This window comes from Oryx dammah, unplaced genomic scaffold (genome assembly GCF_014754425.2).
Source record: "Oryx dammah isolate SB20612 unplaced genomic scaffold, SCBI_Odam_1.1 HiC_scaffold_19, whole genome shotgun sequence".
NCBI classification, from domain to species: Eukaryota; Metazoa; Chordata; class Mammalia; order Artiodactyla; family Bovidae; genus Oryx; species Oryx dammah.
The window spans coordinates 43066346-43082927 of record NW_024070203.1 but is presented as its reverse complement, the minus strand read 5'-3'; the positions used below and the strand labels follow the sequence as shown (position 1 = coordinate 43082927).

General features: G+C 39.4%; 1 protein-coding gene across 2 annotated transcripts in view; it reads left to right on the top strand.

Annotated features, from left to right (window-relative positions):
• PPP1R42 (protein phosphatase 1 regulatory subunit 42) overlaps nucleotides 1-16582 on the top strand; it is a 47879-nt gene that overhangs the window by 25327 nt on the left and 5970 nt on the right. Inside the window, exons 6-8 of one of the 2 annotated variants that reach the window (XM_040261323.1) lie at nucleotides 530-647; nucleotides 3074-3205; nucleotides 11707-11866. In XM_040261323.1, the coding sequence (XP_040117257.1) occupies nucleotides 530-647; nucleotides 3074-3205; nucleotides 11707-11866 (410 nt within the window). The remainder of the gene's footprint in view (nucleotides 1-529; nucleotides 648-3073; nucleotides 3206-11706; nucleotides 11867-16582) is intronic. The other variant, XM_040261324.1, reaches the window with a different exon arrangement.

Genomic DNA, 16582 nt, shown 5'->3' with positions numbered 1-16582 from the left:
CAGCGCAGCCAAAAATAAATATTTTTTAAGTGATCTTTGGGTAATAAACACACATGGGATTTTCTTCTCCGTTTTCTCCCTTTGATACATTTTTTATAGGTTTTAAAAGGAAAAGCAACTATATTGCTTGCAATGTCAATGGACTGCTTACTTACTACTCCATAATGGCCTTAATCTGTAAACTTCCATAAATTTTGCTAAGAACAAGGCATCTTCTATGGCATGGATAGCCAGAAAGGCAAAGTGTTTCCTGAGATACAGGTTGGGTTCATTTAAGCTAGTGTGACAAGAGTACAATTCTGTGGTCCCCAAATCAGGACCTTACTTTTTGCCTCATCTTTAGCCCTTTCTATTATTACTACAGACTATTTCATCAAAAACAGATGTATTGTACATCATCTAAGTACCTGGCACTGAGCTAGAACTCCATGGAAAACAGTAATTACCTTTAAAAACAGTTAACTGACATGAAAAAAATATTGAGAAGTATGAAATACCTGTGTCTTGCTTTTTTCTCCTCTAATTATAGGATTTGGAGTTTTTATTGAACAAGTTGATGAAGCTGTGGAAAATGGATCTAAATAGAAATCCTGTTTGTCTCAAACCAAAATACAGAGATAGACTGATACTGGTGTCCAAATCACTGGGTACATGTTTCTATTATATTAATATAATTTTTCTAGAGAAAGAGACTTGGTTAACTCTTTAGTTAATGTATCAGCAAGCCTTCAGAAATATGAATATAACATCTGGACCTACAAAAATGGTCAACTTTAAATATGATATTTTAATAAGAACAAAAGTTAAAATTGAGGAATAAAACATGAAAAAATATCTTCTGTTCAGAAATAATTAAGATATCAAACACTTTCTTTAAAAAAGAAAATGTGGCTGTTACCAACAAAAAATATTTAGTCATAAATGTGTACAACTTGCTGACTTTTTGCCAAATTTTCATTGGCACAAATCCTCTGAAGATCCCACAAGATTCTTGGTTCTATAGGAAAAACTGATCAAAGTTTTCATTGCTTGACATTTGCCAAATGGCACCTTAAGAACATATAGGAGTTCCTTTCATTTGAAATGGGAGCAAAGTAGGGAGTCCCTTTATGAAAGAAAAGTGAAAATGAAGTCACTCAGTCATGTCCGACTCTTTGCGACCCCATAGACTGTAGCCTACCAGGCTCCTCTGTCCATGGGATTTTCCAGGCAATAGTACTGGAGTGGATGAGACCCTTACAAATAATAACACTCCTGAATATGCACTATATAAGGGGAAATGGACCAGTGCTCTTGAATAGGGACCAGCTTACACACTATCAGAAGGATAAGCACTGCCCTTTCACGAGGAGATTGTGGGAGAGTTTCTATGACATGCTGTGCGTGCATGCATGCATGCTAAGTCACTTCAGTCACGTCCAATTCTTTGCAACCCCATGAAATGTAGCCCACCAGGCTCCTCTGACCATGGGATTCTCCAGGCAAGAATACTGGAGGGGGTTTCCATGCCCTCCTCCAGAGTATCTTCCTGACCCAGGGATCAAACCCATGTCTCTTACATCTCTTGTATTTGCAGGCGGGTTCTTTACAGTATTCTCGGGCTTCCCTTGTGGCTCAGCTGGTAAAGAATCCACCTGCAATGCGGGAGACCTGGGTTTGATCCCGGGGTTGGGAAGATCCCCTGGAGAAGGGAAAGGCTTCCCACTCCAATATTCTGGACTGGAGAATTCCAGGGACTACACAGTCCATGGGGTTGCATTGGACTCGACTGAGCAACTTTCACTTTCACTTTCTTTACCACTAGCGCCACCTGACAAGCTATACTTGGGTATCAGTTCAGTCAGTTCAGTTCAGTCGCTCAGTCCTGTCCGACTCTTTGCAATTCCATAAAAACTAACATATGGCAAAACCATTTCAAAGCTCATAACTGTAGTAAACCTTGGTTAATCACAACTCTAGTACAGTGGTTCTCTTGAGGGAAGGAGGGGTTGACAGGAGGTGTATCAAAAATATCCAAGATGATTTTTCAAAACACATCCTGCCTACCCTTTACCCCATCAGGCAAGAGTAGGAAATCAGAGAATACACAGGAAGAACGATCATGTATATTAGGTATATTTTTAAAGTAAATTACTTGTATATTTATATTTAGAATACTATCATTCATTAAAAATTTTCTTTAAAGAAAGACATGATAAAATGTTCACAATATAATATTAAAAAGTAAGATGTTAATACTATATAGAGAGTTCCATTTCTATATAATACACACATATATACATGGTACATACCTAGAAAACAAAGCAATGCTAAGAAATATACTAAAGTATTATCAGTGGTTTTCAGTGATTATTTCTGGTTGTGAAATACAGGCAATGTTTTGCTTTTTTCCATTTCTTTGAATTTTCCAAATATCATACATACAGCATACAAAAATTATTTATGTAACTGAATATGCTCAATTTTCAAAACTTTTTAAAAGGAACAAAACGTTAAAATAGCTGAAATTCAATTCATAGAATAAAGAAGCCAGCTATGTGTATTATTCCTATTATTTCCTATATCATAATGTACGTACTTTTAAAATACCATGTTACATATATAAAACTTCTTATTGACATTAACATAAAATATACTTTTCTTTTTCTATGAATAACCGTAAAATTATTAAATATTTAATTTTTGTTAAGTATGACATTTTTGTTTTGTAAAATAACAATGTAACTTATGCTTCAAGAAGGGCAACCAGACAGCTAATTGTTTATAGTGATTCTCTGTTAGTCATGGAAAGGAGAGATATGGATAGTAATTACGGAATCATTTTATGTTTTTGCCATCAAAGCTCAACAGAAGTTGTACAAATACAAGAAGTTGTATAAATAAGGTATTTTAAAAATAAATTTATTTCAGTCTAGAGTGTAACTTAAGTTCATGTCCCCTAAACCAGCAATATATATATTGTATATGTATTATAATATTTATGTATTATATAGTAATATTTATGTTGTACTGATAGATAGCATTTATAACATGTATATATTACATTTTAAACATATGTATTGTTTTTCTCTAGAATTCCTTGATGGAAAAGAAATTAAAAACATGGAAAGACAATTCCTAATGAATTGGAAAGCATCCAAAGATGCCAAGAAAACCAGCAAGAAAAAGAACAGTAAGAACGAGGATACACATAACTCATGCAACAGTAAGTAGGCTGTCATTCATTAGCTGGTCACTCCTACCAGCAAAAGGAATGTTATACTCAACAACAACAAAAATATGCCAAAAATTAGGAGGGTTTGTTTAATTTTTTTAATGGGCTTTTTTTCTTAACTTGATTACAATTTCTAGAAAAATTTTCCTAAAATATTTATATATGAAAATGGTAGTTACTATCCAAAAAAAGCTATGTTTAGTTCATACTGAGTTATAATTATGTTGACTATATAAACAGAGAGCCATGAGGGCGGGGAAAATGTATAATTTTATATCCGGCAAAAGTGCATGGGGACTTCCCTGGTGGTCTAGTGGATACGACTCCACGCTGCCAATTCCGGGGGTCCAGATTCCATCCCTGGTCAGGGAACTAAGATCTCATGTACTGCAACTAAGCCCACACAGGGCAACTAGAGAAGCCTGCGTGCCACAACTACTGAGCCCATGCCACAAGGAACAGTCCATATGGTTGGTGCAGCAAAGACCCCATGCAATCAAATTTTTAAGTGCATGATACTAGTTATCTAAATGGTGAAATAACAATCAGCTATATAACTTGTGAAACTGAAGTCACAAGTATATTCATTTAGTAACAGCACAAAAATCACATTTTTCATCAGGATAAAAAATAAAGATGTATCACAATCATATATGTGGCCTATGCTTGGTGGCCCGTCCCCTTTCTTAAGTACATACCCTATCATTTGAATAATTGATTATAATATGCCTAAGGTGGTGTTACGAGGATATGGCAACCTCCTGAGTATAGACTAACTAATGAAACTGGGAAAGACTAGAGACCTCTTCAAGAAAATTAGAGATACCAAGGGAACATTTCGTGCAAAGATGGGCTCGATAAAGGACAGAAATGGTATGGACCTAACAGAAGCAGAAGATATTAAGAAGAGGTGGCAAGAATACACAGAAGAACTATACAAAAAAGATCTTCACAACCCAGATAATCACAATGGTGTGATCACTCACCTAGAGCCAGACATCCTGGAATGTGAAGTCAAGTGGGCCTTAGAAAGCATCACTACGAACAAAGCTAGAGGAGGTGATGGAATTCCAGTGGAGCTATTTCAAATCCTGAAAGATGATGCTGTGAAAGTGCTGCACTCAATATGCCAGCAAATTTGGAAAACCCAGCGGTGGCCACAGGACTGGAAAAGGTCAGTTTTCATTCCAATCCCAAAGAAAGGCAATGCCAAAGAATGCTCAAACTACCACACAATTGCACTCATCTCACACGCTAGTAAAGTAATGCTCAAAATTCTGCAAGCCAAGCTTCAGTAATACGTGAACCGTGAACTTCCAGATGTTCAAGCTGGTTTTAGGAAAGGCAGAGGAACCAGAGATCAAATTGCCAACATCTGCTGGATCATGGAAAAAGCAAGAGAGTTCCAGAAAAACATCTATTTCTGCTTTATTGACTATGCCAAAGCCTTTGACTGTGTGGATCACAATAAAATGTGGAAAATTCTAAAAAGAGATGGGAATACCAGACCACCTGACCTGCCTCTTGAGAAACCTATGTGCAGGTCAGGAAGCAACAGTTAGAACTGGACATGGAACAACAGACTGGTTCCAAATAGGAAAAGGAGTACGTCAAGGCTGTATATTGTCAGCCTGCTTCTTTAACTTTTATGCAGAGTACATCATGAGAAACGCTGGGCTGGAAGAAGCACAAGCTGGAATCAAGATTACTGGGAGAAATATCAATAACCTCAGATATATAGATGACACCACCCTTATGGCAGAAAGTGAAGAGGAACTCAAAAGCCTCTTGATGAAAGTGAAAGTGGAGAGTGAAAAAGTTGGCCTAAAGCTCAACATTCAGAAAAAAAAGATCATGGCATCTGGTCCCATCACTTCATGGGAAATACATGGGGAAACAGTGGAAACAGTGTCAGACTTTATTTTGGGGGGCTCCAAAATCACTGCAGATGGTGACTGCAGCCATGAAATTAAAAGATGCTTACTCCTTGGAAGAAAAGTTATGACCAACCTAGATAGCATATTCAAAAGCAGAGACATTACTTTGCTGACTAAGGTCCGTCTAGTCAAGGCTATGGTATTTCCAGTGGTCATGTATGGCTGTGAGAGTTGGACTGTGAAGAAAGCTGAGCACCAAAGAATTGATGCTTTTGAACTGTGGTGTTGGAGAAGACTCCTGAGAGTCCCTTGGACTGCAAGGAGATCCAACCAGTCCATTCTGAAGATCAGCCCTGGGTGTTCTTTGGAAGGAATGATGCTAAAGCTGAAACTCCAGTACTTTGGCCACCTCATGCAAAGAGTTGACTCATTGGAAAAGACTCTGATGCTGGGAGGGATTGGGGGCAGGAGGAGAAGGGGGCGACAGAGGATGAGATGGCTGGATGGCATCACTGACTCGATGGACATGAGTCTGAGTGAACTCCGGGAGTTGGTGATAGACAGGGAGGCCTGGCGTGTTGCGATTCATGGGGTTGCAAAGAGTTGGACACAACTGAGCAACTGAACTGAATGAAACTAACTGTAGCTAAGTGTAATGTGTAATAATCATCTTTATCATATTGGGGAGTATCCTAGAATTCACTCTTCACCAATTCTGTAGTCAACAACATTGGAATGAGCCACTTCCTCTGTTCCATGTTTGTTTTCTAGTTCCACAGTTAACAGGGGATGGAGACATGGGAAGAAGTGAGACCAGGCGAACAGGGAAAGAGAAACTACAACAGTGTAGTGTGGCTTTATGCATAGACAGCATATCCTAGGAGCTCTATCACTCTAGGGCAAGGAGGTTGAGGTGAAGAGAAGGAGGTGGAAAGCTCTGATGATTTTGCCATATTGTATCCACTGAATATGAACTGTTACTTTTATCTCACATGAATGATGATACTATATTGGCAATATGAATTTCTCAAGACTTGAAACTTATAAAATGGACAAGAGGCATTTCCCCCTCTCTGCTTATACATGGTTGGCTGTGACAGGCAAAACTAGACTCAGGGTAAGGATTTACTGTTTTCAGTATTACCTCAAAGATGCCAAAGTACAACCAAAGCAATGTTGAGAAAGATCAATAAAACTGGAGGGATCATGCTCCCTGTTTGCAAGCTACAGTTGAACCCTGAGCAATGAGGAGGTTAGGGGCACTGACCCTCCCAATCTCGAAGATCTGCATGTAATTTTACAGTCAGCCCTCTATATCTTTGGTTCCACATCTGAGGATTCAACCAACCTCAAATCATGTAATACTGTAATATATAGAAAAAAATTCGTGTAAAAGTGGACCGGAGGAGTTCACGCTTGTGTCATTCAAGGGTCAGCTGTATACTACAAAGCTACAGTAATCGAGGAGATCAAACCAGTCAATCCTAAAGGAAATCAGTCCGGAATATTCACTGACTCATTGGGAAAGACCTGATGCTGGGAAAGATTGAAGGCAAGAGGAGAAGAGGACAGCAGAGGATAAGATGGTTGGATGGCATCACTGACTCAGTGGACATGAGTTTGAGCACACTCTGAGAGATTGTGAAGGACAGGGAAGCCTGGTATGCTGCAGTCCATGGAGTCACAAAGAGTTGAACATGACTTGGTGACTCAACAACAACAGTAATCAAAACAGTATGGTACTGGCACAAAAATAAGACACACAGATCAACAGAACAGAATAGAGAGACCAGAAATACTCACAACTATACAGCCAATTTGGAGAAGGCAGTGGCACTCCACTCCAATACTCTTGCCTGGAAAATCCCATGGACAGAGGAGCCTGGTGGGCTGCAGTCCAGAGGGTCACTAAGAGTAGGACACGACTGAGCAACTTCACTTTCACTTTTCATTTTCATACACTGGAGAAGGAAATGGCAACCCACTCCAGTGTTCTTGCCTGGAGAATCCCAGGGATGGTGGGAGCCTGGTGGGCTGCCGTCTATGGGGTCGCACAGAGTCGGACACGGCTGGAGCGACTTAGCAGCAGCAGCAGCATACAACCAATTAATTTACACCAAAGAAGGCAAGAATATGCAGTGGGGAAAAGACAGCCTCTTCATTCAATGGTGTGAGGAAAACTAGACAGATACATGCGAAAGAATCAAACTGGACCGGTTTCTCATACCATGCACAAAAAATACACTCCAAATGGATTAAGGTTTACTCCATGTAAGAGCTGACACCACAAAACTCCTAGAAGAAAATATAGGCAATGAATATTTTTTTGAATCTGTCTCCTCAGGTAAGGGAAACAAAAACAAACAACGGGGATTACTCCAAACTCAAAAGCTTTTACAAAGTGAAGGAGACTACCAACCTGGTGAAAAGACAGTCTAGTGATTTTACAAAGTGAAGGAGACTACCAATCTAGTGAGAAGACAGACTAATGATTTTACAAAGTGAAGGAGACTTACCAACCTAGTGAAAAGACAGCCTAGTGAATGAGAGAAGAAATCTACAAACAACAGGACGTATACGGGGTTAATATCCAAAATACATAAAGAACTCACACAACTTAGTATCAGAAAAACAAATAACCCAATGAAACAATGAGCAGAGGACCTAAATAGACATTTTTCCCAAAGACATACAGTCAACAGACAAATAAAAAGATGCTCAGTATCACTAATTATCAGAGAAATGCAAATCAAAACCACAATGAGATATCACCTTACACCTGTCAGAACTGCAATTATCAAAAAGGCAAATTACAAGTGTTGGCAAGGATGTGGAGAAAAGCGAACCCTGGTGCACTGTTGGTAGGACTGTAAATTGGTGCAACCACCATGGTAAACAGTATGGAGGTGCCTCAAAAAATTAAAAATAGAATGGATCATGTGATCATGTGATCCAGTAACTTCACTACTGGGGATGGAAGAATGGATGAAGAAGATGCGATATATACAATGGAATATTACTCCCATTAACAATATGAATAGTATCTTACCACTTGTGACAACATAGGTGGATATAGAGGGTATTATGCCAAGTAAAATAAGTCAAAAAGAGAAAGGCCAACACTGAATTATCTCATATGTGGAATCTAAAAAACAAGGCAAAGATATTATGCATCAACTACATTTCAATAAATAAATAAATAATTTCAGGCACACATTTTTTGATTGCACTTTACTGTACTTCCCTGATACTACATTTTACACAAATAGAATGTTTGTGGCAACCCTTTGTTAAGCAAGTTAATTGATTCCATTTTCCCAACAGCATTTCCAACAGACATATTTCCAAAGAAAACCTACAAATGGCCAATGGGTATATTTTTTAAATGTTCAATGTCACTAATTAACCAGGAAAGGCAAATCAAAACCACAATGAGATATTTCCTCATACCTGTCAGAAAAACTATTATCATATGACAAAACAACAACAAATGTAGGTGAGGATGTGGATAAAAGTGGAATCCTTGCATGCTGTCAGTGGGAATGCAAAATGGTGCAACCAACATGAAAAAAAGTATGGCAGTGCCTCAAGATTTAGAAATAGAATGACCATGTGATCCAGCAACCCCACTTCTGAGTATTTATCCAAAAGAACTGAAATCAGGATCTTGAAGAGATGTTAACACTCCTATGTTCATTGCAGTACTATTCATAATAGCCAAGATGTAGAGACCTAAATGTCCACTAACAAATGAATGGATAAAGAAGACAAGGTATATACAAACAATTGAATACTATTCAGCCTTAAAAAAAGAGAAATTCTGTAATATGAAACAATGTGGATGAACCTTGAGGGTATTATGCTAAATGAATTAAGCCAGTTCCAGAAAGACAAATACTCCTTAATTCCATGTACATGAGGTATCTAAAATAGTCTATTTCATAAAATCAAAGAGTAGAATGGTGGCTTCCCAGGGCTGTGGGTGGGAGGGTAATCAGGAGTTACTAATCAATGGATATAAAGTTTCAGTCAAGCAAAATGAATAAGCTCTAGAGATATGCTGTACAAAGTTGTGCATGCACACTAAGTCGCTTCAGTCATGTCTGACTCTTTGCAACCCTACGGACCATAGCCCACCAGGCTACTCTGTCCAGGGGATTCTCCAGGCAAAAATAGTGGAGTGGGTTGCCATCCCCTTCTCCAGGGTATCTTCCCGACCCAGAGATCAAACCCATGTCTCTTATGTATACTGTACTGGCAAGCAGTTCTTTACCACTAGCACCACCTGGGAAGCCCACAGAGTTGTACCTAGAGTCAACAATAATGTATTTATTGTACATTTAAAACGGTAACAGGGTAGATTCCATGTTAAGTGTTCTTACCACAATTTTTTTTTGAAAAGCCATATGGAATGCTACAAAGTACAGAAGCGTCATTTCATACCTTATTGTAGTTGCTATCATGATAACCATTAATAATTTAAAATGCAAAGCACTCCAGTCTAGGAGGAAGCCAATAAGAGGGGCAAGGGAAGAAAAGAGAACCAATATTTATCGTGCCAATCATTTCAGATATTTATATGCATTACTGCTTTAATCATTTTACCTTGTGGGAAAAAGTATACCCATTTTGCAGCTGAGAAAGCTGAGTTTTAGAAGGATGAGATAACTTGTCTAAGGTCACAAAGATAGCAGAAGGTGAAAGTAAAAATGTTAGTTGGTCAGTCATGTCCAACTCTTTGCAATCCCATGGACTGTAGCCTGCCAGGCTGCTCTCCAGGCAAGAATACTGGAGGAGGTTGCCATGCCCTTCTCCAGGGGAATCTTCCCAACCCAGGAACTGAACCTGGGTCTCCCCCATTGCAGGCAGATTCTTTACCATCCGAGACACCAGGAAAGCCCAGAAATTAATCAAAGGTATCTGACTATCAAAGAGCTTTGGTTTCTAGTGATTACTCTATTGATGACTGGTGGACAACTCATGCTTGGACATAAGGACGATAATGTCTGCCCTACTTAGAAATTCACTTTGGTTTGGCAAGAATTTAGAAAAATCTGCAAATGTATAAATACATGATACGTAAACATATAATTTTTGCAAATACAAAGAAATTAGGGAGAAAAATGAGACTATATTATGAAAGAACATTTAAATTTTCTAAGTATTCAAATAGATTATATTATTTACTCTATTGAAAAATAGATTGTAAGGTTAATTAAATTCAAACTGAAAGCTGACGACCTGCAATAGAAATTATCTGAGTTTGCCTCAGGCGTGTGCTAAGTCTGACTCTTTGTGACCACATGGACTATAGCCTGCCAGGTTCCTCAGTCCGTAGGGTTCTCCAGGCAAGAATACTAGAGTGGGTTGCCATGCCCTTCTCCAGGGGATCTTCCTGACCCAGAGATTATACACTGGACATCTTATGGCTCCTGTGCTACAGGTGAATTCTTTACTGCTGAGCCACCAGCGAAGCCCTTTCCTCAGGAGAACTTAGTTATTTTCTCTTGGCCATTTGTAGATATCCTTCTTTCTTGTTACCTACATGCTTCTGTAAACCCTTTGCAAACAAATGGTACAGTTCCTGAGCCTCCCAGGCTTATAACTGGTGACATCCCTAGACACATGCATGTAACACACAGTAACTATTCACCTGGCCAATAGCTTGCACTATGGTCTTTATGTAAAGTCTCTCTGTTATTGCTGCTCAGGAGAAATGGAAAGCGTGAATTAAAGTCTAGAATATATATTGTGCTTTTTAAAATCTACAGTATACCTTCAGGACTTTAGAAGAGTTAATATGAACCATTTAAAGATACCTCTGCACAACCAAATACACTGTAAGTGAAGAGGAATTCTTAGGAAGATGGTCATTTTTAAATTTCCTGACCTTTGACATATTTTTGGTAGCCCTGTAAATTTGGAGCTCTATAATAATAAAATTACAGGGATTATGTCTTTAAACTTCAAGGATCTTACAATAAAAAATCTTGTCCTAAATACAGTCTCAAAATCAGAAGTAGTCAAACACTTGAACGAAGTTCAAAATATGTTAATAACTTTCAGCATTTACTTTTGTAGTGTTTTGATGGAAATATTCATTTATTCATTTAATAAACACTTGTTGAGCACCGTGGATATGCCCAAGACTATGCTAAGCTCCGAGAATTAGAGTTGATTTTTCTACTTAAAAGAAAAATCATTGCTAGAAAGGGACGAGGATCTATAAACAGGGAAATGATGTTAAGTGTGGAAATAAGGTATGAACAGATTACAAAAACTGTAATTGACTAATCTACTCATTAAAGGTTAAACACACTGAAAAAATAAACACATAACAGCAAAACGCAAGGGTAGTTAATATTAATTAATGTTGGTGTACCCATTTTGTCTATGAGAGTTGACCATGAACTTTCCTGTGTGGGTTCTCATGTATGAAAATGTGTTATATTTTTATCTTGGACATTAACTTTTTATTGGTTTTGCCATGAAACTATTTAGTCATATTTAATTCCATTTCTCAAAATATAGATAGTCTAATGCTGTTCTATGTCATGTTTACAACTTAGTTATTAGTTTCAAAGCAGAATGCTTTTAATTCTCTGTACGCTACAGGTAACTTTGAAACAATGCATCACATAGTTCCCGTTTATTACCCACAGGTGGGTAAGCCAAAATTAGTTTTTTTCTCTGATATACAGAGATTTCTTGCAAATGGAAATGCATCTCCAGAAAGCTCCCAAGAAGATAACTCTAAAATTATTGAAGACATGGGGTAGGTTCTTTCAAATACTTCTGTGTGATTTATGTTTTGGCGGGAAGGGTGGGACACCCTCACTGTCAACAACACAGAGGAAGAAAGGTCCTCCATCCATCTTCTAGTTCTCTGTTCTCAGTTCTTCTTGACCAAGCATCAAAAAAAAAAAAAAAAATTCACTGTTCACCTGCCAAAACAGTTATTAAGTTACAGTAGTTCAGGAAGAGCTGGGAGTCACAGACAAGATACGTCAACTGGAATAAAGCAGGTGACTCAGGCAAGTCCCAAAAGCAGCAGGTAAAGCTGTCTGAATGAGCAGGGATAACAGCAAAGGAGCCTGAGGCTGAGACGGTAATGATGGCCCATTGGTGAGTAGAGGACATCTGGTGGTGGAAAGGAAGAGGAAGCCACAGCACAACAGGGACAGGCTAGTTTCACCACTTCTCCAACCCAAACGTTCTTAATTTGGGGTCCCTGAAGGATGCATTAAAAGTTTCATTAGATTCTCAAAGAGATATATGATCTAAAAAATAGTTTCAGAATCACTATTCTAACCTCGCGTGCGTGCTAAGGCCCTTCAGTCATGTTTCACACTTTTCGACAACATGGACTTCAGCCCTCCAGGCTCCTCTGTCCATGAGATTCTCCAGGCAAGAATACTGGAGTGGGTTGCCAAGCCCTCCAGGGGATCTTCCTGACCCAGGGATCAAATCTGCATTTCTTAGCACTCCTGCATTGGCAGGCAGGTTTTTTTATCACTAATTTTAAACTTTGAATATGCACATGGGCTTCCCAGGGGGCATATATGTAATTTACTTCATTACGAATCAGCTCTAAGTCTTCTGATGAGAAGAAAATTGCTTTTTTTTTTTCCAGTTTTATGAACGATGTTATTGCTTTAATGTAAAGATAAATCATAGCAGGAAACAACTTCCTTTATTCATAAAACTAATAGGCACTTGCTATATGCCAGAACAGTACTCAGTATAATAAAAACTCAAATGAGATACTCCTGACCTCAAAGATTCTGCAACAAGCCAATGTGAGAGTCAAATGTGATACCAACTATATATTGTGATAAATGCTATGGGCTTTATACACCAGATCATCATACATCCTATAAATTATTCATTCAACTTTTTTCATTTAAATCAATACAGTGATTGCTCTGTGATCTTCCCAGTCATATCATAGTAGTTCAGTTAGTTCAGTTCAGTTGCTCAGTCGTGTGCGACTCTTTGCGACCCCATGAATCGCAGCACACCAGGCCTCCCTGTCCATCACCAACTCCCAGAGCTTACTCAAACTCATGTCCATCAACTCGGTGATGCCATCCAGCCATCTCATCCTCTGTCGTGCCCACAATCCCTCCCAGCATCAGAATCTTTTCCAGTGAGTCAACTCTTCACATGAGGTGGCCAAAGTATTGGAGTTTCAGCTTTAGCATCAGTCCTTCCAATGAACACCCAGGACTGATCTCCTTTAGAATGGACTGGTTAGATCTCCTTGCAGTCCAAGGGACTCTCAAGAGTCTTCTCCAACACCACAGTTCAAAAGCATCAATTCTTCTGCACTCACCTTTCTCCACAGTCCAACTCTCACATCCATACATGACCACTGGAAAAACCAGAGCCTTGACTAGACGGACTTTTGTCGGCAAAGTAATATCTCTGCTTTTCAATATGCTATCTAGGTTGGTCATAACTTTCCTTGTAAGGAGTAAGCTTCTTTTAATTTCATGACTGCAATCACCATCTGCAGTGATTTTGGAGCCCCCCAAAATAAAGTCTGACACTGTTTACACTGTTTCCCCATCTATTTCCCATGAAGTGATGGGACTAGATGCCATGATCTTAGTTTTCTGAATGTTGAGCTTTAAGCCAACTTTTTTACTCTCCTCTTTCACTTTCATCAAGAGGCCCTTTAGTTCCCCTTCATTTTCTGCCATAAGGGTGATGTCATCTGCATATCTGAGGTTATTGATATTTCTCCTGGCAGTCTTGATTCCAGCTTGTGCTTCTTCCAGCCCAGCGTTTCTCATGATGTACTCTGCATAAAAGTTAAAGAAGCAGGCTGACAATATACAGCCTTGGCGTACTACTTTTCCGTTTCCTGGAACCAGTCGGTTGTTCCATGTCCAGTTCTAACTGTTGCTTCCTGACCTGCACATAGGTTTCTCAAGAGGCAGGTCAGGTGGTCTGGTATCCCCATCTCTTTCAGAATTCTCCACAGTTTACTGTGATCCACACAGTCAAAGGCTTTGGCATAGTCAATAAAGCAGAAATAGATGTTTTTCTGGAACTCTCTTGCTTTTTCCATGATCCAGCGGATGTTGGCAATTTGATCTCTGGTTCCTCTGCCTTTCCTAAAACCAGCTTGAACAACTGGAAGTTCATGGTTCACGTATTGCTGAAGCCTGGCTTGCAGAATTTTGAGCATTACTTTACTAGCGTGTGAGATGAGTGCAATTGTGTGGTAGTTTGAGCATTCTTTGGCATTGCCTTTCTTTGGGATTGGAATGAAAACTGACCTTTTCCAGTCCTGTGGCCACCGCTGGGTTTTCCAAATTTGCTGGCATATTGAGTGCAGCACTTTCACAGCATCATCTTTCAGGATTTGAAATAGCTCTACTGGAATTCCATCACCTCCACTAGCTTTGTTCATAGTGATGCTTTCTAAGGCCCACTTGACTTCACATTCCAGGATGTCTGGCTCTAGGTGAGTGATCACACCATTGTGATTATCTGGGTCATAAAGATCTTTTTTGTACAGTTTTGTGTATTCTTGCCACCTCTTCTTAATATCTTCTGCTTCTGTTAGGTCCATACCATTTCTGTCCTTTATTGAACCCATCTTTGCATGAAATGTTCCCTTGGTATATCTAATTTTCTTGAAGTGATCTCTAGTCTTTCCCATTCTGTTGTTTTCCTCTATTTCTTTGCACTGATCCCTGAGGAAGGCTTTCTTATCTCACCTTGCTATTCTTTGGAACTCTGCATTCAGATGCTTGTATCTTTCCTTTTCTCCTTTGCTTTTCGCTTCTCTTCTTTTCACAGCTATTTGTAAGGCCTCCTCAGACAGCCATTTTGCTCTTTTTAATTTCTTTTCCATGGGGATGTTCTTGATCCCTGTCTCCTGTACAATATCACAAACCTCCGTCCATAGTTCATCAGGCACTCTATCAGATCTAGTTCCTTAAATTTATTTCTCACTTCCATTGTATAATCATAAGGGATTTGATTTAGGTCATACCTGAATGGTCTAGTGGTTTTCCCTACTTTTTTCAATTTAAGTCTGAATTTGGCAGTAAGGAGTTCATGATCTGAGCCACAGTCAGCTCCCGGTCTTGTTTTTGCTGATTGTATAGAGCTTCTTCATCTTTGGCTGCAAAGAATATAATCAATCTGATTTCAGTGTTAACCATCTGGTGATGTCCATGTGTAGAGTCTTCTCTTGTGTTGTTGGAAGAGAGTGTTTGCTATGACCAGTACATTCTCTTGGCAAAACTCTATTAGCCTGTGCCCTGCTTCACTCCATATTCCAAGGCCAAATTTGCCTGTTACCCCAGGTGTTTCTTGACTTCCTACTTTTGCATTCCAGTCCCCTATAATGAAAAGGACATCTTTTTTGGGTGTTAGTTCTAAAAGGTCTTGTGGGTCTTCATAGAACTGTTCAACTTCAGCTTCTTCAGCATTACTGGTTGGGGCACAGGCTTGAATCACCGTGATATTGAATGGTTTGCCTTGGAAACGAACAGAGATTCTTGTTTTTGAGACTGCATCCAAGTACTGCATTTCAGACTCTTTTGTTGACCATGATGGCTACTCCATTTCTTCTAAGGGATTCCTGCCCGCAGTAGTGGATATAATGGTTATCTGAGTTAAATTCACCCATTCCAGTCCATTTTAGTTCGCTGATTCCTAGAATGTCGACATTCACTCTTGCCATCTCCTGTTTGACCACTTCCAATTTGCCTTGACTCATGGACCTGACATTCCAGGTTCCTATGCAATATTGCTCTTTAAAGCATCGGACCTTGCTTCTATCACCAGTCACATCTGCAATGGGGTATTGTTTTTGCTTTAGCTCCATCCCTTCATTCTTTCTGGAGTTATTTCTCCACTGATCCAGTAGCATATTGGGCACCTACCAACCTGGGGAGTTCCTCTTTTGGTATCCTATCATTTTGCCTTTTCATACTGTTCATGGGGTTCTCAAGGCAAGAATACTGAAGTGGTTTGCCATTCCCTTCTCCAGGGGACCACATTCTGTCAGACCTCTCCACCATGACCCTCCCATCTTGGGTGGCCCCACACGGCATGGCTTAGTTTCATTGAGTTAGACAAGGCTGTGGGCCGTGTGACCAGATTGACTAGTTTTCTGTGATTAATGGTTTCAGTGTGTCTGCCCTCATGTTAACAGTGGAGTGAAGCAAGCTCTGGCTTTGCTCTGTATTTGTTTTTTATTTTTAGTCCATTGTTGAAAGGTTTTTATAGTGCATAGAATGTATAATTGTTGTTGTTTAGTCTTTAAGTTGTATCCCACTCTTTGGGACCCTATGGACTGTAGTCTGCCAGCCTCCTCTGTCTATGGGATTTCCCAGGCAAGAATACTGGAGTGGGTTGCCATTTCCTTCTCCAGGGGATCTTCCCAACGCAAGGATCGAACCCGTGTCTCCAGTATTGGCAGGCTGATTCTCTACCACTAAGCCACCAGGAAAGCCCCATATCATAG